Source organism: Solea solea, chromosome 16 (genome assembly GCF_958295425.1).
Source record: "Solea solea chromosome 16, fSolSol10.1, whole genome shotgun sequence".
Taxonomy (NCBI): domain Eukaryota; kingdom Metazoa; phylum Chordata; class Actinopteri; order Pleuronectiformes; family Soleidae; genus Solea; species Solea solea.
In genome coordinates, this window is record NC_081149.1 from 4,276,546 (window position 1) to 4,302,830 (window position 26,285).

The 26,285-nt window shown below is 41.5% G+C and overlaps 1 protein-coding gene across 4 annotated transcripts in view; it reads right to left on the minus strand.

Annotated features, from left to right (window-relative positions):
• Positions 1-26,285, minus strand: part of igf2bp1 (insulin-like growth factor 2 mRNA binding protein 1) — a 66,619-nt gene that overhangs the window by 23,520 nt on the left and 16,814 nt on the right. For all 4 annotated transcript variants that reach the window (XM_058652501.1, XM_058652502.1, XM_058652500.1 and 1 more), the window contains exon 3: positions 3,581-3,629. In XM_058652501.1, the coding sequence (XP_058508484.1) occupies positions 3,581-3,629 (49 nt within the window). The remainder of the gene's footprint in view (positions 1-3,580; positions 3,630-26,285) is intronic.

A 26,285-nucleotide genomic window follows, 5' to 3' on the forward strand; every position in this document is an offset into this window, starting at 1 on the left:
CTTTATTAGATTTGGTGGCGACATGTCGCCCTCCTGTGGACACAGTTGGCAGCATCGGCGCAGCGGAGAAATGGAGACGATCCAGCAGCTCACTGGCACTCACACACACACACACACACACACACACACATGCTGATTCTGCTGTATTCCTGTGTGTATACATACTGTACGTGTGTGTGTGTGTACTTTATGAACAGGTTACAGTGACAGCTATTTTGTTTTTAATGTTTTTTTTATGATTTGTCAGCAACATGTTTGTAGATGAAATGAATCTCTACAATGACGTTGTGACATCGCTGCAGGATCCAGTTCCCTGACGCTGACACACAGACACACGCTGACCCTGGAACACTCTGATGCAGAGATGATGTTTCTGCTGCCATCACTTTGCTTTTCTCCCACCGGTGTTTTACACAAGTCTAAATCTTTGCAATGGAGCTTGATGACACTTTCTGGGATGTTTGTTTGAGAGGAGAGGAGAAGGAACATATTAGGTGTTGGTGGTGATCCAGAGACAGATCCAGGAACAGTCGTTAACCGTGGTAAAGGTTTCTGCTCTTGGAGTGCTTTCTCTAGTGCAGAGTAATCCTTGTAGATTATTAATGTTTGTCTTTTGTGTTCACCTGTGCAAATGATGAGTCATAATCATTGGTGGAACGTGATAGTGTGCAGATGAATGAAGGTACGAGTCACACTATAACTGTATATGTCAGTTATTATTTATAGACCGAGTGGTTAGTAAGTAACTTTTAGTGGAGAGAAGTCAAAGATGAAGGAGAAGGATCAGAATCCTCCTCCAGCTGTGCTGCTAACTGCTGCTTCACATGACCGCTGTCTCCTCAGCCTGACCTGTGGTCTCTAACCCATGATTCACATCAGATATGACCCACATGCACAAACGCCTCAGGGGCTACATACATGTGCAGAGGGATCATCCTCGGTGTCATCACAACCTCTACACATCCAAACCTCCCAAGACTGCAGAGGATGTTCATGCTGCTAACTAACGCCGCCTTCCATCATACACTTCTAGCACGGCTCGGCTCGGCTCGGCTCTACTCGGTTTGACGCGTCTCTTTCCATGACTTCATAGAACCTTCTCAATGTGGGCCGTGCCGCCATGATGTTGATTTATATGCAACACAAACACACAAACGAGTGACGATCACAGCAGTAACTGAATCATTAGAGTCAGACTTCAGTGCTTCCTGCATGACCGGAGCACACACTCAGACTGTGTCCGTCAGACACGGTCACTGCACTGAAACACGGCGGACTGGGTTGTGAGTCCACTCACCATCGCCGGCTTCCAGCAGTGCTGTCCCTAAATACACCAGACTCATCCTCGACATGAGGACGCCACCAGTCCATCACAGGGACAAACAACCGTCCACTCTCACACTCACGGTCAATTTAGAGTGTCCAATTCACCTCATCCCCATATTGCATGTTTTTGGACTGTGGGATGAAACCGGAGACCCACGCACACACGGGGAGAACAGGAAGACCCTCGTTACACCAGACTGGAGATTTTAGAACTGTCCTTTGCGAAATGTTGGAGATTAACGCATGTTTTCAGGATTTTGAAGTCTTTTTAACTGATCTACACTTCAGTATTGTTCGCTTTGATTCTTGTGTCGACGTCACATTTTAGTATCGGCTCAGCTGAACCTCAACAGAGCAGGTACAAAAACAGCAGCAGGTACCAGGTCCCAGGTCCTGTCACTGATGGAAAAGCAAAATAAAACAAGTAGAGTCAAGTCGAGCCGTGCTGCAACTGTATAATGGGAAAGGTGCCATAGAACTACATTCAGACGTGAGTGATGTGGTCTGTTTGCAGATGTTACAGGAACAGGTCTGAACACTCCCTGTGGGTTAAGGTTAGGGTTAGGTTTATTATAATAATTAAAATAAGCTGTGTGATTTCTCAGCTGCTTAAATTTTATGGACCAAACCACATATTGATTAATTGGGTAAATAATGGACAGATGAATGGATTGGCCCTCACCCTCCGCCCTCATTAGCACTGCATTAGAGACCACGTTCTCTGACCCACAGCAGTCTCACTTTGTCTTTTACACTTCTCTGCACATGCAGCACCAGTTCTCACCCCAGGATTTCAACCCGGAAATAAAAGCAGGAGCGAGGACACACAGTAGAACAAAATCAGTGACCAAAAAACGGCAAAACTCAAGCTGGTAGAATGTTTTTGGACGGACAGGAAAACTGATTTTATGCCCCCTCGACTCAAAGAAGTGAATATTTTACATTCATGGATGTAGCACTTACAACTGGCTGCAAGCTAAACCCAAAACGGCCTCATACTCAAACCATAGCTCAACTAAATGGTGTATGGAAATGTAATGACCGACATTGACCACATCTGTACAATCGGACATGACATCACAGGAGGGAGGAGCCACATTTGGCCATATGAGCTCACAGGAGACACAGTTTAATGTGTGAGCGTCATACGATGTTAACAGCAGAAGTGATCGTTGCTGTCGCCTCGACACCGTGAGAGTGTGGGAGCACATGGTCGCCAGCGTGGAGCTCATGATGCTGCACCTTTGTCAACTATTATGTGACCATGGCAACGACTGGAAGGACCTGAGTGACACGCACCGCTTCACCAGTGCAGAGACAAATCAGTGGATCAGCTGAGATATAGATATAGATATAGATATAGATATATATATATATATATATATATATACATATATATATATATATATTTATTGTTTCTTTACTTTCTTTTGTTCAATTTCTGAACTTGAGTATATTGAACAGTGGTTATTATAGTTGAGCTTATGTAATATTTGAAAGGTTTAGCTTCACAACAAAGTGTGTGATTATCCATGCACCTAAATAACAATTTACGAATAACAATAAACATGGAGTGCAAACACTTGAGTGTGGGGCGTGTATGCTGATCAGCTGACAGTGGTTAACCTGTCACTGCCCACCTCACAGCAACATCCAGCATAATAATCTGTCATAAATCCTCCTCTGTTTGCCTCCAGGATGCCTATACTGCTTTCCCACACCATAAAGGATGTAAACATGCGTCTTCTTCTTGGTTAGTTTATTATGTGGTTGTCTAAAATACATATAAAGGGCTTATTTTAAGGCTACAGGAAAAAAACAAATGTTTATTATCACGGTGAAGCAGGCAGTGGCTTCTCTGAGCCTGTTCACAGCTGCACACGCTGTTTTCATTTGAATAAAACTGCATATTGAACATTTTTGTTTTCATGTGTTGTGTACATGCAGACGCTCAGCACAGTCAGTGATGATACGCATCATAAAAGAAGAAGAAGACACGATGAATGTGAAGCTGTTGCACAGACAAAGGGAAGCTCAGCATCTTCACTTGAAAGAAGGCGTGCCAGACTCTCAACGCTGCACAATAACTGACATGTGATGAGGAGATGCTGTGGGTTCTCATCAGAGACTGAGCTATAACTTACACTGTCATGCATCTAAAACTAAAGCCATACGATCAAATAATACTGACAATAATACACTTTTCAGTTGTTGGTGTGATGACCGTGAGGTCACAGGAACATTAGGAACTTACCTCCCACTGTAGATTAGGTGGAATGTTTCTGATCTGCAGCTTTCTCGTCCTGTGGAGAGAAAACAGAGCAGACGTCAGGCCAAGTGTCAACAGGTGTGTCCTAACTGTCACCCTGATGGTGAGCGAGGGATGAGAGAGTGCATGGAATCACAGCGTGTGTTGAGAGAGAGAGAGAGAAGCAGGTAAAGAGGAGAAGGAGCACGGAGTCCTGCCACAAATGAGTAAGGAAGCTGGATTCAGAACACACTCAGGTACAGCTTCATCTCATCTAGATCACCACAGCCATGTGTTCTACTCAAACAGCTGCTGTGTCACACGAGGCGGCTGCTAACATTTATAAATGCATGGCCCGGAGCTGCTGTGGAAACAAAGCTGCTCACACAGGCAGCAGCTGAGACACCGGGGCGGGGACCGTGTGGAGACATCACTCCTATCAACACAGCAGCCATAAGGTGCTGGGTGCGTCTCTACCACTGTGAGCCCAGGTAGATCAACAGTGAGACAAAGGGATATGAACGATGTACTGACACCATACTATTAAAACCAGTTATGTGTCTTAGTCATGTCTATATGTGTATATATATATATATATATATCTTCAGTATAGTTCAACAGCCTAATCCAGCTAGAAACAGAGGTTTGTCCTCCGCTAACTCCCTGCACCACAGTTCTGAAAGACAAGCAGCGGCGGCAACACAGGAGTTGATAAGATTAGATATGTGTGTGTGTGTGTGTGTGTGTGTGTGTTTCTGCATCTGCTGCACAAACTCGGCGTCTGTGACAACCCTCCTCCCCTCTTCCATACATTTTAAGACACGAGTGCTCTCTTTCATTTCCTCCACAGTGGGTTCTTCACTGATTCCGAGAGCATAAATGCTGAAGAATCTGACAGAATAAAATATTTTATTTAAAATGTATTTGATTTCTTTTTTTATGCAGCAGTGAAGCATACGAGAGGAAACCACAGCAATCTCATTGACTTTCTGACATGACTGTAGCCTGACGGTGAGCCCTGGTGCTCGTTGTAACTTTGTCAACAAGTAAACAAGTAGCTATCCTTAAATACCAAACATCCATGTTAACAAAGTCACGTGATGTACACATGTAATCAATAATGAGGATATCCTTAGAAATCTAGATAGTGAGAGGTAACAGCAGTAAAACGGAGGAGAAATTTGAATAACCTTTACCCTGAATACAACACGCTCTAAAGTGTGTGGATCTTCTCTTTTTGTGGGATTAACAAATGTTGTACAGATTATAGATTAAACTGCCACTGTTATTTATTAACCGATTAGTTATTTGGTCGTTAAAATGTGGGTAATTGGTGAAAAACAAATCGTAAAAAGTCTTTGTTTTGTCCACAAAAAGATATGCATTGTGCTCTAAAACAGGACTAAAGACACCAGATCATAACCACAATCCCATTTATTATATGAATCTGAAACAGAAACAGAAATGAAGAGTTTATGTTTCTTTGTTCCATCTGTTCTGTTTCATTCTCTATGAAAGTGAATTGAATTCAGAAACAGATTCAGACTTGATTGATCCCAGCAGGGCAACTTCAAAATATGTGAGCTTGTCTTCATTTTTAGGTTTGGGAACATTTTTAGCATCATCTCAATATTGTCTGATATTTTATGGACGAAGCAACTCATCTTTTAATTGAGAGACTGATGAACACATGAATTGATTATGAAAACAGTTGTTAGTTACAGCCGTTTACACTGTTCACATCTGTTGTGTTATTGCTGCCTCACTGGATAGAACTTCCACTTCCTTCTGTCAGTCTTTGCCACTTCTTATCCACCCCCCCCCCCCCCCACACACACACACACACATATGAGCATCAGTGGCTCTAAACCCCAACAACACAACAACCAACCCCCATCTCCATCTCCCTGAATGAACCCCACCCAATCCCCCAGGAGGCTCCAGCACACATGAATAGTCTTTTGTGCGTTGAGAATACCTGACGCCCCAACACCACCAATACCACCAACACCCCCAACACCACCACCACCACCACCACCACCAGCAGCAGCACCACCATCAGCAACAGCAGCACCACCACCAGCAGCAGCAGCAGCACCACCATCAGCAACAGCAGCACCACCATCAGCAGCAGCAGCACCACCATCAGCAGCAGCAGCAGCAGCAGCAGCAGCACCACCAGCAGCACCACCACCACCAGCAGCAGCACCACCACCACCAACCAGCAGCAGCAGCAGCAGCAGCACCACCCATTGAAGAAAAAAAAGCACTTTGATCCTCAATCAACACTGAGCTATATCACAGACTCCACCCTCAATTACACAGAAAAACAGCATCCCACACCCACCACACACACAAACTTCTACCTTATCATCACATCACCCTGCCATTTATCCTCTCTGCCGCCATTCCAAACCATAAACACAGACCCACCCCCACCAAGCCAACGTGGCTGAACTGGTTTGACCCTTGCCACCACCGCCTGTCGACCCCGGGACTGAAACCATAGCAACAGGTCAGGAATGGACGGGTGTGGAAAGACGGCAGATGAGGCCGTTGGATGGACAACAAAACATTTGCTTATGCTGCTCGTTCACTCATCCGTCACCTCGCGTCATCCAGTGTCTTTGACGTGTACAAAGGACTGAACTAAAATAATCTCATCACACATTTTCACATGTCGTAGATTTAAGATCAGACGTTAGGAGCTACACGTTGTGAATTGGCAGAGAACGACAAACAATCAAAAATAGAACACGTAATTTGCAGCCTTTGTGATTCACTAATGGCGTTTTGTTGTTCCGTCCAAACCACAGAACATGTCGGGACAGGACGCTCTGCTCTGTTGGGCCTCTCGTCCTCGTTCAACCTAAGCTGAGTGTCTTAATTGTTAGCTTAACACACATCATAAGCATCATAAGCACAGAGGTTTTATGCACCACCTAAAACCTCCGTGGATGGAAACAACGTTGCCTTAAAAGCCTGTAAACACCTGACGATGAGCAGAGAGAAACTGGAGCTGTTGAGGTTCCCTCAGCTGTGAAAGCTTTAAAGCCACAGTCAGTGAGCTCCGGCCTCCAGCAGAACAAAAGACGACAGAGACAGAGACAGAGAGGAACCAGGAGAATGAAAAGACTCAGGTCCTCATAACAGGGGGTGGAGGAGAGGAAGGCTTTGCTTCAGGGGAGGGGGGTCAAAGGGCAAGGGTCCGAGCTCTTCAGACCAGGACCACAGTGAGCTGTCTGCGAGTATGTCGCTGTTGTGCTCATCCTTTCATGAAAAATGAACCTACAGGATGTTGCTGCATGTATCGACGTGACCTTTAGAGAGGAGGAGCAACGTTAACATGGTTTATATTGTACAACCGTTCAGTGGCTACATGCATACTCCTCCATTTACATTCACAAACGCATGAATTCAGTGTGGGATACACGTGCACATCCACACAACCCCGACACTGGAAACACTCACACCACCAGCCGTCAAAATGAAGCTGAGCGGTTCTTATGACGTTCACTTCAGTTAGCGAGGACTTTCAGTTCCACCGAGCCGTCGCTGTCACAACGGAAATCCTCCTGAAACTAAGCAAACAGCTGCACGGACGAGAACCAGCTTCCTGTTTACAACGACATGAACATCTTTTCAAGTGTGTTCTCAAGTGTGTTCTCAAGTGTGTTCTCAGGCGTGTTCTCAGGCGTGTTCTCAGGCGTGTTCTCAGATGTGTTGTCAGGCGTGTTCTCAGGTGTGTTCTCAGGCATGTTCTCAGACGTGTTCTCAGGCGTGTTCTCAGGTGTGTTTTCAGGCATGTTCTCAGACGTGTTCTCAGGCGTGTTCTCAGGCATGTTCTCAGACGTGTTCTCAGGCGTGTTCTCAGGCATGTTCTCAGATGTGTTCTCAAGTGTGTTCTCAAGTGTGTTCTCAGGCGTGTTCTCAGGCGTGTTCTCAGGCGTGTTCTCAGGCGTGTTCTCAGATGTGTTCTCAGGTGTGTTCTCAAGTGTGTTCTCAGGCATGTTCTCAGATTTGTTCTCATGTGTGTTCTCAGGCATGTTCTCAGATGTGTTCTCAGGCATGTTCTCAGATGTGTTCTCAGGCATGTTCTCAGACGTGTTCTCAGGCGTGTTCTCAGGCATGTTCTCAGATGTGTTCTCAGGCGTGTTCTCAGGGGTGTTCTCAGGCATGTTCTCAGACGTGTTCTCAGGCGTGTTCTCAGGCATGTTCTCAGATGTGTTCCCAAGTGTGTTCTCAAGTGTGTTCTCAGACGTGTTCTCAGGCGTGTTCTCAGATGTGTTCTCAGGCGTGTTCTCAGATGTGTTCTCAGGTGTGTTCTCAAGTGTGTTCTCAGGCATGTTCTCAGATGTGTTCTCAGATGTGTTCTCAGGTGTGTTCTCAAGTGTGTTCTCAGGCATGTTCTCAGATTTGTTCTCATGTGTGTTCTCAGGCATGTTCTCAGATGTGTTCTCAGGCATGTTCTCAGATGTGTTCTCAGGCATGTTCTCAGACGTGTTCTCAGACGTGTTCTCAGGCATGTTCTCAGACGTGTTCTCAGGCGTGTTCTCAGGCGTGTTCTCAGAGGTGTTCTCAGGCGTGTTCTCAGGTGTGTTCTCAGGCATGTTCTCAGATGTGTTCTCAGGCATGTTCTCAGATGTGTTCTCAAGTGTGTTCTCAGACGTGTTCGTATGAATGCCGATTACTTCTGATGTCGAGCACAAATCATTTTAGTCTAAATGAAAACGCACAGTGGTCGTCGTGGTAGTAATAAATATGTTGATGTTCATTATCAGTCCGGTTTCAAACTCCTGTTCAGAGACCGACCTTCACACCACATGATCTACGGTGTCATATACACTCTACTACCTGCAAGTAAACTGAAACGGGAGCTACTTGCTAATGAAGGATGTGCTACTGCACACTTAACTGCAACAAGCAGTCTTCACTGACACAAGCACAGACTTAACCCCAGCGCAGATTACAGCAGGGATTAAATCAATCTTAACTAACTACAAAATCCTTTGAAACAACAGGGCAGCAACTAATTATTATTTTCCTCATCGATTATTGTTTTGTCCATAAAATGCAGACGTCCAACAGCATTTTAACTAAACTTCAAAATGACAAATGTTTTTGTTTTGTCCACAAACCAGAGATTTTCATATGTATGACGCTAGAATCACAAAACATGTTTATGCTATTTAAAGAGTTAGCAATAAATGAACAGAAGTCAATTAATAATCGATTTATCAGTCAGTTGTAGCACCCTTAGTGAACACCATGTTCAATCCACTGTTGCAAACCTCTACTTTCTTGGGCTAAATTTTACATACGTGTGAACAGGATATACATGATACTGTATACATGTATGCACTGATCCCAATTAAGCACGAGCTGCCATGACTTTAGAGCTGAAACAATTAATCAATGAATTGATTAATAATCGATTACTAAATTAATCGACAACTATTTTGGTAATCGTTAAATCGGTTTGAAGCGTTTTTCATGATTAAAACAAGATTTCCGATTGTTTAAGCTTCTTAAATGTGAATATTTTCTTCACGTCTTTGCTCTGAATAACAAAGAAATCATTAAAAGTGAATCATTTTGGTTTGTGGACAGAACAAGACATTTGAGAACATCATCATTTCCAGGTTTGACGAGCACCAATCAACATTTTTTAAGGTTTTCTGACATTTTATGGACTAAACGATTAATTGATTAATCAAGAAAATAATTGACAGATTAATCGATTACGAAAATAATGGTTAGTTGCAGCTCTAAATGACTTAACTGCTGTCTTCATATACACGATGTTGATGAGTGTTTCCCAAACCTGGACATTATCTTATCAAACCTTATTTTGTCCAAAACCTAAAATGAATTAGCTGTAATTTTGTTGTTTGTTATATGGAGCAAATAAACCAGAACATATTTACATCTGAGTACTTGTTTTAATTACTAAAAAAAACACTCAGATTACCAAATTAGTTGCAGATTAATTCAGTAATTGATTGTCGCAGCTCCAAATGACAGAAGCAGAAATGTCCAATTCACTGCCAAAGCTGCGGGTTAGATCTGTGATGTTGTTGTTTTGCTGGACACCAGAGGCCACTAATAAACAAACCCCAGGTTTATTGATCATGTTGTTTACAGGCTTTCCTATAAACCTATGGATTCAGCCACTTGCTGTTGAGCAGCTTAATGAGTTACACCACTAACGGGAGAGTTTCTGGGAAAAATATGTGAGTGCCTGCGTGTGTGTGTGTGTGCGTGCATGTGCGTACGTGTGTGTGCGTGTGCGTGTGTGTGGTTAGTAGTCGTGCTTCTTTTAAGCTGATTAAAAGCTGCAAAGTCAATGAAAACTGTTCCCAGTGACTCACATGTAGTGACACGGGCACGATGCCAATCACAGCCACACAACCGTGTAAAGTTTTGGACGAGCACAGAGTCTGTGTTTGAGAATAAAGTGTGTGTGTGTGTGTGTGTGTGTGTGTGTGTGTGTTGTACGTTATTGCTCCCGGTGGAATATTCCACTGCCAGAAAGACTGACCTCCTCTTCCTCAGACGCCCGTATAGAACCCAGATGGTGGGCGGTGGGAATCACATAAATATGCCTTCATATTAACGCAGGGAGATACTCCCGCGTTGTACAATCACCATTTGTGGACTGAGGTTTCAGGCGTCGGCAGCAGCCAGAAGGAGATGCACGTTTGCTGCTTTTGCTGCGTTTGCTGCGTTTTCTCCAATGACTGCTGCACAAGTGCTCGTGCATATAATGCAAGGACTGTTTTTTTACTGCACCGAGCATTAGGCGCCGCCGCCTGCAGAGGTTTCACGTTACCGAACGACGTGGGAATCCACAGACAACACTAAAAAAACTGCAAGTGAGAGAAATGGCGCTCAGTTTAAGGCTTTTGGGGGCCGTCCTGGCACCGAGGGGAAGGCTTCTAGAAATTAATGGGAGGAGATTCTTTTCATGAAAACATGGAACAGGTTCCAAAATAACACATTTATACCAGTTAGAGTAAATCCACATTAATGAGAGTACTTAGTAAACTGTTCACAAAAGCAGCAGAGTCCTAAATATTGTTAGAATTCCATAAAAATCCGAAAGGCACCAACAGCTGTTCCTCTCACTGACTAGTTTACTTGCCTGCTGTTTCCCTTCTGTCTCTGGATCATCACAGAGGGAATGCAACTGGAGCTGGAGCTGGAGGTTTAACTAAATGAAATGTTCTGTCCCACTCCTCTACTCTGTTTCAGGAGGATTTAATGACATCATAGTCAAACTGGTGTCACGGCCAGTTATGTTCTTGTTCTTTCAAGCTTTAATAGATGGGGCTAAGGATACAACTGAGGGGACTGGACCCCCTTCATGGAGCTGGAGCTGGACCTGGGCACATAAACCAACTTAGAGACACCATGACAAACACCATACTAGGCATAGTTTGCTCTCAAATGTCCGTTAGAATGAAGCAAAAACTGTCTGTTCATGTCTTAGAAAAGCTTCTGCATGTGGCACAACATAAAATCACAGGTTCATTTTCTTCTTTCCAGTGGCGAGTAGCAACCAAACACCATCGTTCAGTATTCACGTTAACATCCTTACCAGCCAGATAACCATATTGTCTAACCCCCACCTGCCCGTCTTCCCGTCACCGCTCCCCTTCCAATAAACACCCCCATCCCATCATCGCTGTTTCATTTCATACATTAAATTAGAGACAGAGGATGAATAATGGAGCAGAGAGGAGCTGACGTCCTGTGAAGAGCGTCAGCAGGAAAGTAAAACACAAGTCTAACTAACTCAAACATCATTATCAGCATTAACCTGCTCTCTAATCTACCTGGATAATCTAACCGGGATTGCACCTTGTGACTACAACACAGCATACAGAGAGTGAAGGTTCAGTGACAAGCTTCATGTTCATAGGTGATGTTGTTGCGCCCCCTCCTGAGTACTGAGAGGAATTCAAAGGTACAAAAATTGTTTATACATATATATATATATATATATGTATATATATATATATATATATATATATATATATATATATATATATATATATATATGTGTGTGTGTGTGTGTGTGTTTATGGGGATCAGGTAAATCAGACCCTCTAAACTGAGTGTAAGGTGTGAGCGTGTGAGTGACTGTTTGTCTCTGTGTGGCCCTGTGATGACAAACTGTCCAGGATGTGACCCCCGGACTATCACCCTATGTCAGCTGAGACTGGCACAGAAACCCCCGCCACCCTCATGTGGAGGATAGAGCGGTAGAAGGTGGATGGATGGATTTTAATTTACATACAAGCCACTTTTTCCCCATCAGTGATCTTTTAATTTATCACACGCCCGTTAACAGAGTCTGTGTCTATACAAGTGCTACATATTCATTAATCCCACAGTTCCCATGGGAATTTCATGTGAGTTTTAAATAGACAGCACATACAGGGAGAGAGGAAACAAAGAAGTAATGACAGAGGAAGAGGAGGAGGAAGTGTAAGGAAGGAGGAGGAGAGAATCCACGCTGGTTTACATGAGCGCAGGGCATCAGACAGTCGGTGCTGGTGGTTGCCAGCTGTGAATTATGAGCCAGTGTGAAGGAAAAGAACAAGTGTGTTTTCACACTCCTGCACTCGATGGACACGGTTTCATTATTTAAAAAAAACAAATACACCTGTTTCAACATAGAAACATCAGAATAAGAGTCCTGGACACTCTGCCTTCCATCAGTACCTCTGAGGTGCAGGTGAGCTCCTCAGACACTACAAGCAGTCAACTCTCAAACTAAACTGATGTACACGTTTCATGCAACTGTAAGAGTTCTTTTCTTCCATACGATTAATGTCAAAGTGACAAACGACAGACACAAGAATTAACAGACAAACAAACAAACAGAGAAACAAACAAGGCCCCTGAACAAATCCCTACAGGCTCCTTAAGGGTCATTTTGATTCCAATCAAAATAATAAAGCAAGCATGACCATAGGAGAGCAACAGCACAGATGCTATCTACAGAGCCACTCAATGTGTGTGTGTGTGTGAGCGTGAGAGAGAGTAATAATACACACCCTAAGAGCAGAAAAGACGACTAAAGCTGTGCATTATTCACTATGACCTGAATAAATGTAGATTTTCTCTTCACTCATAATAACTACATAGCAACTTGTTTGGTTGCCCTTTTTCAAGAATCAAGAATTTTTATTGTCATTATGAGTGAGACATAATGACATTTTGTAGTGACTCCCGGCTTCAAGGCACACAATAAAATAACAAAAATAACAAAAGACTAAACACTTAAATAAGACACAACGAAATGTAAAACACAATAAAATATAAACCTACAAAGTGCAGGTTTATGGAGAGTTGAGCAGGGGTGTGTGTGTGTGTGTGAGGGTTTTTCAACTTAATTTCATTACAATTCAGAATGAAGATTATTCTCCCATCACAGTCTGTTGAAGGTCACATCAGGAGACAGACAGTTGAGTGTGGTGGAGGCCTGATGGGTAAATAAACTCCCCTTTACTCACATTAGGTCACATGATAACTATGATAACTAGCGTCTGTGTTTACACACATAGAATATCACTAAATACAACATGGTTCATATACAGCAGCTACTGTTACAGCAGGAACACGTAGGATCTGACGGAAGGGGCGGGGTTTTCTATTTGGGACGATGTAACGCGGGGTGGGCGACATGTTAGACAGAGAGAGAGACACACACAGAGAGAGAGACACACACACAGAGAGAGAGAGAGACACACAGAGAGAGAGACACACACACAGAGAGGCCTCAGCTCTGGAATTCATTTAGGGAACAGAGAGGGGGGGGGGGGGGGCAGTTTGGGTCAAAGTTCAGGCTCTACTCTCCACTCTGACCCCGCCTGCAGCGGGTGCGACACAGACCTCCATTTTGGAGAGGCGAGGGTCTCCATTTTGAGAACAAGGTGGAACAGAGTAGACTGAAGCCGCCGCTGTGACAGTGGGCGTGGGTGTGATAGTAGTCACGTGCACTTACCTACGTCACCGTCCACAGCTCACTCGTCCACGCCGCTGTTTACTCGTTTTAACGCGGCATTGTTTCCTCTTAAACCCCGTCAGTGTGAATAGAGGCGGGGAACTGACGCGTCCTGTGAGTTGCCAAATGTGTGCATTTTCAGGCGTTTGCGTTGGTGACTGGGGCTCATGATAATGACTGGAGGAGCGATAACGATCTGGCAACCCGCAGCCTGACGCTGCGCCGCGCTGTCCAGTCGCACAAGTGGCGCTGATTAGAGTTTTTATTAAGGGTTCAGATAATACGCACAAAAGTCACACTTTCTTTCTCCATACACACCATCTTTATTTCAATGATATTCTTCTGGTTTGTAAAAGACGCCAGGGTGGGCAAGAAGTGCATGGAACAGCGGAACTCTTGTGATCTGATGAAGATCAGTAATCTACACTTCAGCATTTTAATCATGACACATATACAAAGAAATAACCACATTAACTGTGTAGGTCATCATTTTATCTTGAAGTGAGTAAACGCGTTCAATAAGATCATGTGATATATACTAAATATATACTAAATACGTTTAACACTGATTTCCATCAGCACTTTCTTTACTGCAGTGGAGGTGGCGAGGTGGAGTCATGCAGGGGACAACATGGCAGTGTGCTCGTGTCTTGTTCACGTCGTAATTCATGTGTTCACCCTGACTGACACATGGTCTCATCAGTCACACGTTTATTTTTTGAGAATATCTACGTATAAAAAAAAATATCTTACACCCTGTTAATGATATGCTCCACTCCATGTGTGTGTGAGCCATTTGTGCTGCATATACAGCCCCTTCATATATGACCACGCTGCGGGGGGGGGGGGGGGGGCACAGGAAGGCAGTGTAATGAAGCCAAGGTTCTCATTTAAAAACGGAACTGGGCCTTAACGACTCATTGGCTTTGAGTTGTTGCTGCATTTTTTTTTTCATGTAGAAAAACACTAGACAAAAACACTGAGCTCACACCATGTGAATAAATCATCATTAAATCATGTCACATAAGTCTATACTTGAGTCATTACAACATTACAACTACACACATAAATGCCAGACACAATAGTGTCATAGTACAGCGAGTGATTAAAAATGTCACCTAAGTCATGTTCGGAGGACGGATATCACACAACATACGTCTCACTTTGTTTCTGTAGGTTACTGTGCTTTGTTTCCATAGATTCCACAGGTGTGTGTGTGTGTGGGGGGGGGGGGGTCACAGCCACGTTCTGCTTTCCTTCAGCCTCACCCGTCTTTACACAAACACACACACACACACACACACACACACACGAATACATGTGAGAACCAATACGCGGCCATCTTGGGCAGGCAACGCCCATTTACTACAATGAAGTGCACGGTCACATGACAGAGGAGAGAACTCGCCACAAGAAGTGGGAACATAAGCAACGCACATACGAAGAAGAAGGAGGAGGAAGAGGAGGAGGGTGGGGGAGAAACACATGCGCCATTACATGAACATATGAACATGGGATCAAGTCATGGTTTCTTTTATAAACCTCGATTAACATGACAACAGCAGCACGTGACCAGGCACATAGATGTGACACAGCTGTGATTTACTGTATCCACTCAATAAGGGAGTCACATTTACGCAGTAGAAAAAAAGGGAGACACACCTCCCTCCGTGCGCGCTCACAGAGGCGCGCGCCATTTTTTTACGCTTGGCATAAATATAACATGAGCGCGCGCACACACACTCACACACATTCACATACATACACGTATAATCATGGTAAGTGTTTTTAATTATCTTAATAAGGAGTCACCTTCACTTCGCGTGTGCGCGCGCGCGCCCTCTGCGCGTTACAAGAGCGAAGCGCGTGAGCGGCTCCATTCATGAAGTGCTTAAAAACTACTATACTCGGGAGTTACTACAGCAGAGAGAGGGAGGAGGGGGAGGAGGAGGGAGGCGCGGCGCAGCTCTCTGCTCGAGAGAGGGAGGAGGAGGAGGGGATTAGCTGCTATATTGTATAGAATGTGTGCCATGAGCGCTCGCGCCTGAAACACACCCGTGTAGTAGTTTCCATATGGCGGCGCGCAGGAAGAAGCGACAACACTCACACACTCACACATAAGTGTCCGCTGTGCGGGGAGCGGGAGTCCGTTCCCGCGCCGCGACAGCAGCCGCGACAGCAGCGGCGGGTCCAGTGTTTGTGGGATAAATATCAAGTGTTAGGTGTTTTCTATAGGAACACTGACGTGGTTCACGTGGAAACAACGTGTCAGGGAATCAAAGCCGACGCCGCTGAAGGAGGAGGCGACATTTGTTTCTCATTTAGTGAGGCGGAGAGCAGCGGAGAGCAGCGGAGAGAAGAGGGGCTGCATGAGGCTGCATGAGGCTGCATGAGACACTAATGTGACTAAAGGGCCACGTTCTCAAGTTTAATGGGAATGCTAATTAGCTGCATCTCATAAAGACACCGTTTATTCACGGGTATAATTATATCTATTTAAATGTACACACTTATTTAAAGACTGGAGCTAAAACACACACCACCCCAGGACAGCACTGCAGTATGGCGGCTCAAGAAGAAACTGGCTCTAACTACTTCAGTGTCAAATGTCGTTATTCTAAAAGAATAACTTGATAACTATGCCAGAGACGTGGAGCTCGTGGCGTCATTTAACACTTACAGTGTTTAGTCGTGGGAGAGAAATGAAAACTATTGTGTTAATTAAAGCAGAGAGATGAAGAAGAAGAAGAGCTGACGCTCACACATGAAGGCCACTCCCTGCTCCTGCTGCTGCTGCTGCAGACTGACAGCATGTCCACATTAAATCACATGATCACATCTCTGCTGTGTCATTTACATCATGTACTTCATCATAAATGCTTCCTTTAGATTAATAACAATAATAATAATAATAATAATATAATGGAGTCCTGAGGCTCCTCTCAGCGGATTAGCAGCATTTTTGCAAACTTGCCACATGTTTTCAGCTGAATGACTCATGTATGGCCTTATGTTGTTTGATAGAATAAAACAATGATTTAATAATTAACATTTATCCTCTTTTCTAGCTTTAATTTTTTTCCAGAACTAAGTGAGAACAGCTGATCAAGAACAGATCACACAGAGGCTCAGACAGGAATGAAGAAATATGAGAGCAAATATCAAAATATAAATATGTGCATTTTTAGATTTAAATGACTGTTTACAGGTGTCAAGACAACAACAACAAGAAAACATTTGTATTCATTTGTGGTCATTTACTGACCGCATCTTATCATAAATGATATAAATTCAGATCAGATATTAACTCCAGTCAATTTCTATATTTTATTTATTTTATTTTTTTCATTTAGTTTTTAACTATATATTTTTTGTTTTATTGGAAATTAACTTCCCTGATGTTTAAGATAAGTAAAAAAAAAAAGATTGTCAAAAATTGTATTTAAATAACATTTTAAAAAAGAACACTGAAAAAAAAGGAAAATTTCTTTCCCCAAAACACAAATTTGATAACATTCAAGGAGCAGAATAGGAATAAGAAAAACTAGGATTTTTACCTAAGGCCTAGTTTCTAAAACCTTAGAAACAAAGTCTCAAATGTTTTTGACTGATGTAAAAAAACTAAAATATTTAAAGTTTAAAATGTTAAATTATTTACATGTTCATTCCCATTCGTTCTTCTTTACATATTCAAGTCATATATATTGTTTTAATATTCATCTGCATATACAGGCCCCACTTATTTCAAAACGATCAAAAACTGTCTTCACAGGATGACACTTGTTTTAGTAATTATAGGAGCTGCTATCTTTACCTACAGCTGAACGAGCTTATGTATAAAAGCTGCATTAACATTTACAGAAGCAGATGATAGAGGAGCATTAACACAGTCCAGCTCATAGACCAGCTCACATTTTAGAGATTAAAAAAGTGATGGGAAGTGGAATTCTTTTGGTTTTTTCTACAGTTGTTTGTATTAAACTTTATTGATTAGTTATTGATCTTTTTCCTCTTACTCGCTCACATGTTATGGATTAAAAGTATTACGTTTTATAGTTTCACAGAAGCACATTCTACAAGGACAGTTGTATAAATCTTTATTTATTATGTTGTAATTAACGGAGCCTGAACATGGACGAGTTCTCCAACGAGCTCACATTTTATGGATGAAAACATGTGACATGAAAGTGGGATTCTTTTGTTTTCCAGACGCAGAATATAAATCTTAATTCATTATTAGGACTTTTATGGGGCTTTTTCCTCTTACTGTTGTGGATTAAAATATTACTGAGAGGCAACATTTCATAGTTTTACAGAAGCACATTCTACAATGACAGTTGTATAAATCTTTCATTTATTATTTTGTCATTGACAGAGCCTGAATAAAAAACACTTATTTAACTAGCTCACATGATATGGACACAGCACATGATAGTAAGGCAGATTCTGCAGAGACACATGTAATTGGTAATTATTAAAGTATCACTACAGTCCTCTAACTCCTACTAGCTCACATCATATAAATAAAAAGGAAGAATTCTATTGTTTACTACAAGTGAAACTTGTATTAATATGTATTATTATTATTATGTTGTAATTACAGGAGCGTCCAGAGAGAGTTAAATCTCCCACTAATGTGCATTTTATGGACAGAAAGGGTTACATGGCAGGAAAACTCTGCTGGGATTTCTGGATGATTCAGTGATTCAGTGGTGATTGCGACACACACACACACACACACGCTCCACACCTCAGTCCTCACATGACCACACAGAAAAGTCTTTAGGACGTTTCCTTGTTGGTGCGTGAATGTAAAGCCAACAGAGGCCCAGCCTCCCTCCGCGCTCCCCTTCACAAAAACAAAATGGGGGAGAGAGAGAGGAGGAAGGACAGGGAGGGAAGGAGGGGGTTCCTGCTTTGTCTAAGATGACGTGTGTGTGTGTGTGTGTGTGTGTGTGTGTGTGTGTGTGCAAGTGATGTCAGCCTTTACTTTGTTTTGAATCAGCACAGAACAGGGCGGGACCGACGGCAGCCTATCGAGAAGCAGAACGGAGAGGAGCTGTCTCTATACCACAAACGTGCACGCGCACGTATGCACGCTCGCACGCTCGCACGTGCACGCGCAGCAGCCGCGCCTCCTTGGATATAATTTCCTTGTTTGCAGCTTTGAACAGCAGAGGGCCGACTGAGTCACCCTGCTTTCTCTGCTCAGACCCAGTTAGATCAGCATGTCCTCGGCAATAATGAGTGGGAAATGAATACCGACATGGAAATGTATCCCCGTCTCTCTGAGGGGGCTGCTGCTGCTGCTGCTGCTGCTGCTGCTGCTGCTGCTGCTGCTTTATGTCTTAAAAAGTACAACTAATCAGTCACTTGGGTAATAACATAATGATGAGAATAGTTGAACTAGAATATACTTTATGTTTGGACGCTGTTGTGTCCCTGCACATACAGTCAGTTATGTCATAACTTCTATTCACGTTAGTTCAGGAAATCAAAGGTTGGAACATTTGACTGATTTCAAAGACGTTTGTCTTCTCTCATCATCGGTTTAGTTTTCACAGAGCAGCAGTGTTTTGTTTTAGCAGCCATCAGTGCACATTGCTGCTCACATCAAAGTTTGTTACCGGACTTTTTCTCACGACTGCCGACGTCAGTTTAGATACGACGACGACGACAACGTTCACATTATGGACATTTTACTAAGACTGTAACTGTCAATTTAGAAAACAACTAGAAATCTTTACCAAGCTTAACACATGGTGTCTTATTTTTAGTTTTTATGTTTTTAAAGAGATACATTTATTTGCCATGAGAAGGAAGTGGGCGGGGACTGTCACACACACACACACACACACACACACCTCAGTCCTGTGTTTACATTTGCTAATCTTCATGCGACAAAAAACACATGACCAGGACCTTTATCTTTAACACCAAAACTAAAGTGGTGCAAACCTTATATATATATATGTATGTTCATATATATACATGTGTATGTGTATACATACAGTATATATATACATATATACATATATATGTGTGTATATATATGAACATACATATATATATATGAAGTAAATGGCGTTATTAGTGGTGTGAGATCAGTTTGTTTGTTATTAAATAAATGTGCTCATGTGTTCAAATATTTACTTTTACATGAATGTTCATGAGTCAGCTGTTGCAGTTAATCTGTGGTGGTAGCAGTAGTATCGTAATGATCAATAAAACGATTTGTAATTCAATCATTTTTGCAAGCTACTTTCATAATCAATAATTATTGAGTGTGTTTTCTTCAAATTAAATAAGGACGTTTGATTTTTAGTTATTCAAATCAGTTTCTTTGCTTCACTATGACCATAAAGTGATTATTTTTAGTCATATAATATTTTTCTTAGGCTCAGGCTCCTGACATTTTATGGACAAAACAGTCATACATTTAATTGAGAAAATAGTCACTAGATTGAGCAATAATACAAGTATCTGACTCATATGTTGCTCTTTCGTTTGGCTTCCGTTCTGCTCATGCATCCACGTGTTGACCTGTAATTAAAGACGAGGCCAAAGATACTGGACTGAATATACACACACACACACACACACATTATATTCTACACTGTGAATCGTACAAATATTAAAATTCCTAAAAGCTAAATGCATCTTCTGACTGACTGAGGGAATTGAAATAATGAATTTAAAAAGAACTGTTCATGCAGGAGCCTGATATTACAGTTAGAGAAGGGAAATTATTTTATCTGTTAGAAAACACTCGAAAAGTAAATAATCCAATTGAAATAAATAAAGTGTTGTAGAGTCTCAGTTCTCAATCTAATACAGTCATAATAATAATAATAATTTACAAACAGGAGGTGATTTTGTTTGAGGGGCCTTTGGTGTTAAAACTCAAATATCACTACAATAATAATCAAAGATGGTGGACAGATTATCTAAACTAAAATGAGGTGCACACCAACACTGATATTGACAAATGTGGGAGATATCAGCGTTTTATTTGCGTTTAATTCTTAGAAAAACAAAACAAAAAAACTAAAGTGTTGCTTTCAAACATTTGTCAAGGATTCAATTAAAGAAACCCCATAAACCTGGTTTCCACACTTCAGTGTGAAAATAAACACCTGGCTGATTGAGTCCGTTAATATGTTGTCGAGAGACTTGAGCTCCTAAGACACACAGTTGTTTTTGTCTTTAAAGGAGGAATTGACCAACATCCAAAGTGTCACAGTGTGTTTTCCCCGACACCGCCTCCCACCGCTGGGACTCCTCCCCACTCACACTCACACACTCATGCCTCCCGACCACGTGAGCATGTGCAGTGGATGTGATACGGCACACCCACCGCTCGCGCACACACCCACTCCGGATGGGGGTGGGGGAGTGAGACATTACTGCACTGGGGGAGGGGACTCCTCTCTCTTTCTCCGTCTCTCAGCCCTTCTACTTCTTCTTCCCACTCTGCAGCTCATACATGCCTGCATGTGTGTGTGTGTGTGTGTGTGTGTGTGTGTGTGTGTGTGTGTGTGGAGCACATGCCAGTGTGTCAGACATGTGACCAGCAGGCAGAGCCTCCATTTTAACTCTTTGAGATTCCGAGCAGTGGGAAGGAGAAGGAGGGAGGAGAGGAGAGGATCATGGGAGGAAAGTTGACACACAAACAATAAGATAATGAGTAGCCATTCTACTGCGATTCTAAAATGAAGCTTTACATGATCTGTGAAGAAGAATCAGCTGCGAGCGTCGTCTGTGGTTACATCCACAGCCCGAGCACACACATCTCACATCTCTGTGTGCACCATCCTTAACAATCGTGAGAGGACATGCTTGTGTACGAGGCCTCTGCATCTCAATATGTATCCACACACAATTCTACAATTTAATACTCAAACTATACTAAATGACTCAAAGTAATACACTTGACATAAGACAAAAATATCACTGTCTAACTTCAAAAACAGAGAATCCTATTTTTGGCAAATGAATAATTTCAGGACTACCAGCATACATTCATTTTAAACAAAGTAAAATAACCTCCTTTTTTCTGAAATTGTTCTTATTTTTTGCCTAAAAAGAAAAGTAAGATCGGTAAGAAAGTTTTCATTAGAAAAATAATTTCATTTCCAGAAAAAAAAATAAAAATAAAATAATAATATTTAATAAGATACTCATTTAAAGCTTTAATTACCAGAAACAAGCTCCAACAATTGTTTGCATAAAATCCCAACTGCTCCTGGTGTGTGTTCACTATTAATGTTATTAAGTATGTGTTAAATATGTGTGAAAGCTATGAGTGATTCTGAATCAAGTTTAATCAAGTATGTGAACATTTCTCACATGACAGAATTTCTTTATCTTGTGATGAAGAACAACTTCCTTACACTGAGCCGGTTTTTCCTCATTTTAAGGAACACTAGCGTCTGACAGTGGCAATAAAAAGATTTAGAGAACAAAAGAATTCTAGCCTTGTAAATGTAACGCCTAACCCCACCGCTAGATTATTTTTCTTAACACACAAAACATTTAAATCAATTCAAGAATATTTGTCTTATTTCTAGTCTGTTTTTGCAGTGAACCTAGTGACAAAAATACTCCAATGACATTGTAAATATAAAGTGAGGTTGGTCTAACACACAGATACCGGTGTCTCAACATTGCAGCTCATTAACTTTTTAAAAACTGATTGACTGTTACAATTTTTCTTACGGTAAAATAAGAGTTCAGGAGCTGGGACGGGAAAACGCTAAATATCTCAATATAGCAGCTCAGTTTAGGGCTGAAAAAATTATTTTCATAATCAATTAATCTCTCGATTATTTTTAGCACTTTTTTGGTCCATTAAAAAATCCAGAAAATGTCGAAATATGTTAAAATGATGACGTTCTAAAATGTCCAAAAAGTCAAACCAAAATGATTCAAGATTTCTTTGTAATACGGAGCAAAGAAATTAGAAAATATTCACATTTAACAAGCTGATAAAATCAGAGAAACTCTTTTTAATTATTGAAAAATAAAGACTTTTTAATGTATTAATCGATTATCAAAAGAGTTGATGATTAATTTAGTTGTAATGAATGATGTGTATTATCTAAATAAAACAGCAGCTCACACAGACATCATTTGGACTTGAGAAGTGACCGTAAGCTAATGATTCAACAGCAAGTCTCACTGGGAAGCTAGCTGCTAGCTGCTAGCAGCTGCTTGCTAAAAAAAAAGAAATAAAAAAAAAAAACGATCTTTGTAAGAAAAACAAGTCTCACTAAAGTTGCTGATTAGGAATGTGAGTTTTTATCCTTTAAGGGTTTGAGAATGTGCTGAGGAAGTAGCAGTGTAGCAGCTAGCACACTTTATAGCATGGTGGATAGCTAGCATAGTAACAGTGCTGTTGATAACATTAAAAGAACAAAGACTGGTTCACAGTGCATGTTACTTTATAACCAATCAAAAGATACGTATTGTTTGTGTACATATTGTTTTCCAGTGAATCCAGGGACAAAGAGCAATGTCAAAACAGTATAGGTGTTTAGCCCAATCAGAAGCTTCCAGAAACGAAGAGCTACTATGCAGCTACAGCTACAGCTAAGCTAAGGCTACATGCTCCATGTTCATTTCATTTCCAAACAAACAGCAGGAAGATTACTGCTTCATGCGACCGCTTCTCTGCCAACGAGCTGGAGGCAAAAAGTAAAAGAGAATTTCTGCACACTTGTTTTTTCACATCACATTTACATTTCATTTGCACATAGCACAAGTGTTTCTCCACCGCTGTCCCTCATTCATAGTATTTTCTGTAACTAAGCAACCAAGTGCACCGTGCACAGGCCAGCGTACATGCACGGTCATGTGATGTGTGTTTTTACGAGTTTTAGTGTGAAGAGTTTGTGTCTAAAATGGAGCCAAGAACACATGTTTTCCACCTCTGTAATAAAACGACAACAGAATAAAGATCGACACTGTGATGATGAAAAAAAACAAAGTACAACATGTAGACATACTCATAAACCGGCACTAGATAAAGGCTGAAGACACATTTAAGGCGTGACAGCGTGAAAGACAGCGTGTCTTTGCTGTCTTCCATGGTTTGGCCCTTTTTTCCTCCCACAGTCAGAAGCCGAGCTCCAAACTAAATGCAAACAGGAAACAGTGAAGCTTTAATAATTTAAGTCAAGTGTCCTCGTCACGTGGCTCTGGAGACGCTGAATATGTCCTCCGTTTTAAAATTAGGAGAAGAACTGGCTACAAGCTGGGGTTTTGTGATTGACAGATGTCAACAGTTACACCAGGGGGTTTATGGGAAATGTAGTATCCAATGTCTTTTGAGCATGATCTGTATTATAAAATGTAAAGCTGGGTTTATCTTTGATCTTTTTACTAAAAATGTATCTCATGTCTCGTATTCCACCTGAATTATTAAACATATTACATGTATTTATGTTAATTTGCTAATAAAATAAGGTAAGATTACTAAAGCTGCTATATAATTAGAAATAAAATAAAAAGAAATGTTCAACTTAACGGGTATTTTGTGCTTAGATCAAATCACTACTACATTTTTTAAATCTAAAATGGGAAAACAGCCACACTTTGATTGATCCCATTCAGACCCTCTGCCGGTGCCTTTTTTTTATTCCACTTCCGTTTTTTGTCGAAAAAGAAAGATCAAGCTCCACACATTAAAAGCCTCACTGAGCCTCACGTATACTACAACACAAGTGAATTTCAATACTGGTGTGTCCAACCAACACGTAAAGCACACGTTCACCATGTTTTCTTTAGGTTTTACACATTAGAAGAGGCTTTTTTCTTTGTTTACCCTCCTTTTCCTTCCTGAGGCGAGCCACAGATGGACATGTGAATGCACTGACCTCCGTGTGCTGGAGCCCAGTGCGCTGGAGCCCAGTGCGCTGGAGCCCAGTGCGCTGGAGCCCAGTGCGCTGCACCGTTTCTCCACGTTAGATGTTTCAAAAACACCTGGTTTTGTGTCTAAATATAAAGCAGCCGCGACGCGTTGGGATTCTGTTGACAGACTCTAATGTTTCCTTCTCATGTGCAAACACACATGCACTGAGAGTTCAATGCTTTAATGAAGACATCGACATGGATTCCATCGCACTCAATATAATTAATGGACTAACTCAAGGACCGGCTTGAAGAGGGAACAAAAAAAACAGCAACATTCTGTGCTATGGAGCTGCAACTAACCATTATTTTCATTATCCATTAATCTGTGGATTATTTTCTCGATGAATCGTCTGGTCCATAAAATCTCAGAAAACCTTAAAAAATGTTGATCGCTGTTCTTTAAACCTGGAAATGATGATGTTCTCAAATGTCTTGTTTTGTCCACAAACCAAAATGATTCCCTTTCAATGTTTTCTTTGTTATTCAGAGCAAAGAAATGAAGAAAATATTCACATTTAAGAAGCTTAAACAATCAGAAGTCTTGTTTTAAATCATGAAAAAAGCGTCAAACCGATTCATCGATTATCAAAATAGTTGTCGATTAATTTAGTAATCGATTAATAATCGATTCATTGATTAATTGTTTCAGCTCTACTGTGCAGCTTTGGGTTTTTGGCAACACATAATTAAAGTAACAGTTAAAAATAAGGCCAAGATGGAGGATTACCACAGGACAAGCCACACAACAACAATCAAAAATACAATGAGGGGGTGGGGGGGCTATTTGCAATTTTGATTTTAAACCAATTAACTGTTCTCGTCCTGGTGCTTGGAATGTTGACGCCCCTTTCAAGAGACAAGTTAAGGTAATGGTCAAGTCATCAGTGTTTCTTGGTCTTTGGCCTGAACATGTGACAAAGACAAAATGACAAAGTGCATATCTTTCAGAAATAAAAATGAATGGGTGCCTTTATGTCTGGCAGGAGTTCTATAATCACTGCAATTTCTTTTTCCAGGCTTCAAAGCAACAGGACGGAGTGACAGAGGCAGGAAAGACGAGTCTGTTCAACGTGGATTAAAAGCTTCTCTTCATGTCTTTTTCAGATTATCCATAACGTGACATGTGACCTTAACAAAAAAAGCGTGAGTTAATTTAACTTAATTTATTTAACATCATTTCAACATTGTCCAATGTTTTGGTTAAGAACAGGTTTACAGTCTCAATAACCGTTTTAATAACCGTTAAATCCTACATTGTGTGTTATTTAAAATATATTTGTGTATATACATTTGTATCTGCATCATATATATCAGCTGCAGTGAATTCTAAGGATCGGCACTGGCCGTTGAAAACCCCATTATGGTCAACCTTCACTCACAGCCCCATAAAATCTTTAAAATGCTCAGCGTCTGGGTGTTTAAGCACGCGGGGTGTGACATTTGGTCTCAGCCTGGTCTCACACTGTGGTCAAGTGCTTGACATACTGTACGTCGGTGTTGCGTTACATCAGCGTCTCTTCTGCCTCCCACCCTAAAACACTGTCGTGATGAGTCGAGAACAGTCATTAATGTGAGAAAATGTGTTTATCAGGAAGAAATGTAATTCCAGGCTGAACTTAATCTGTGTAGGAATGTCATTTTTGTGAGACACGGCAGGAATGATGACGTTTAAATGTTTAAAAATGACTTCAATACAAGAATTGTTCTTTTTTTGTGTCTCAATGTCAACACTGCCTCCAAAACATCTTCTCACTTTTTCTTGGCGCTCCAATGATTTGACAC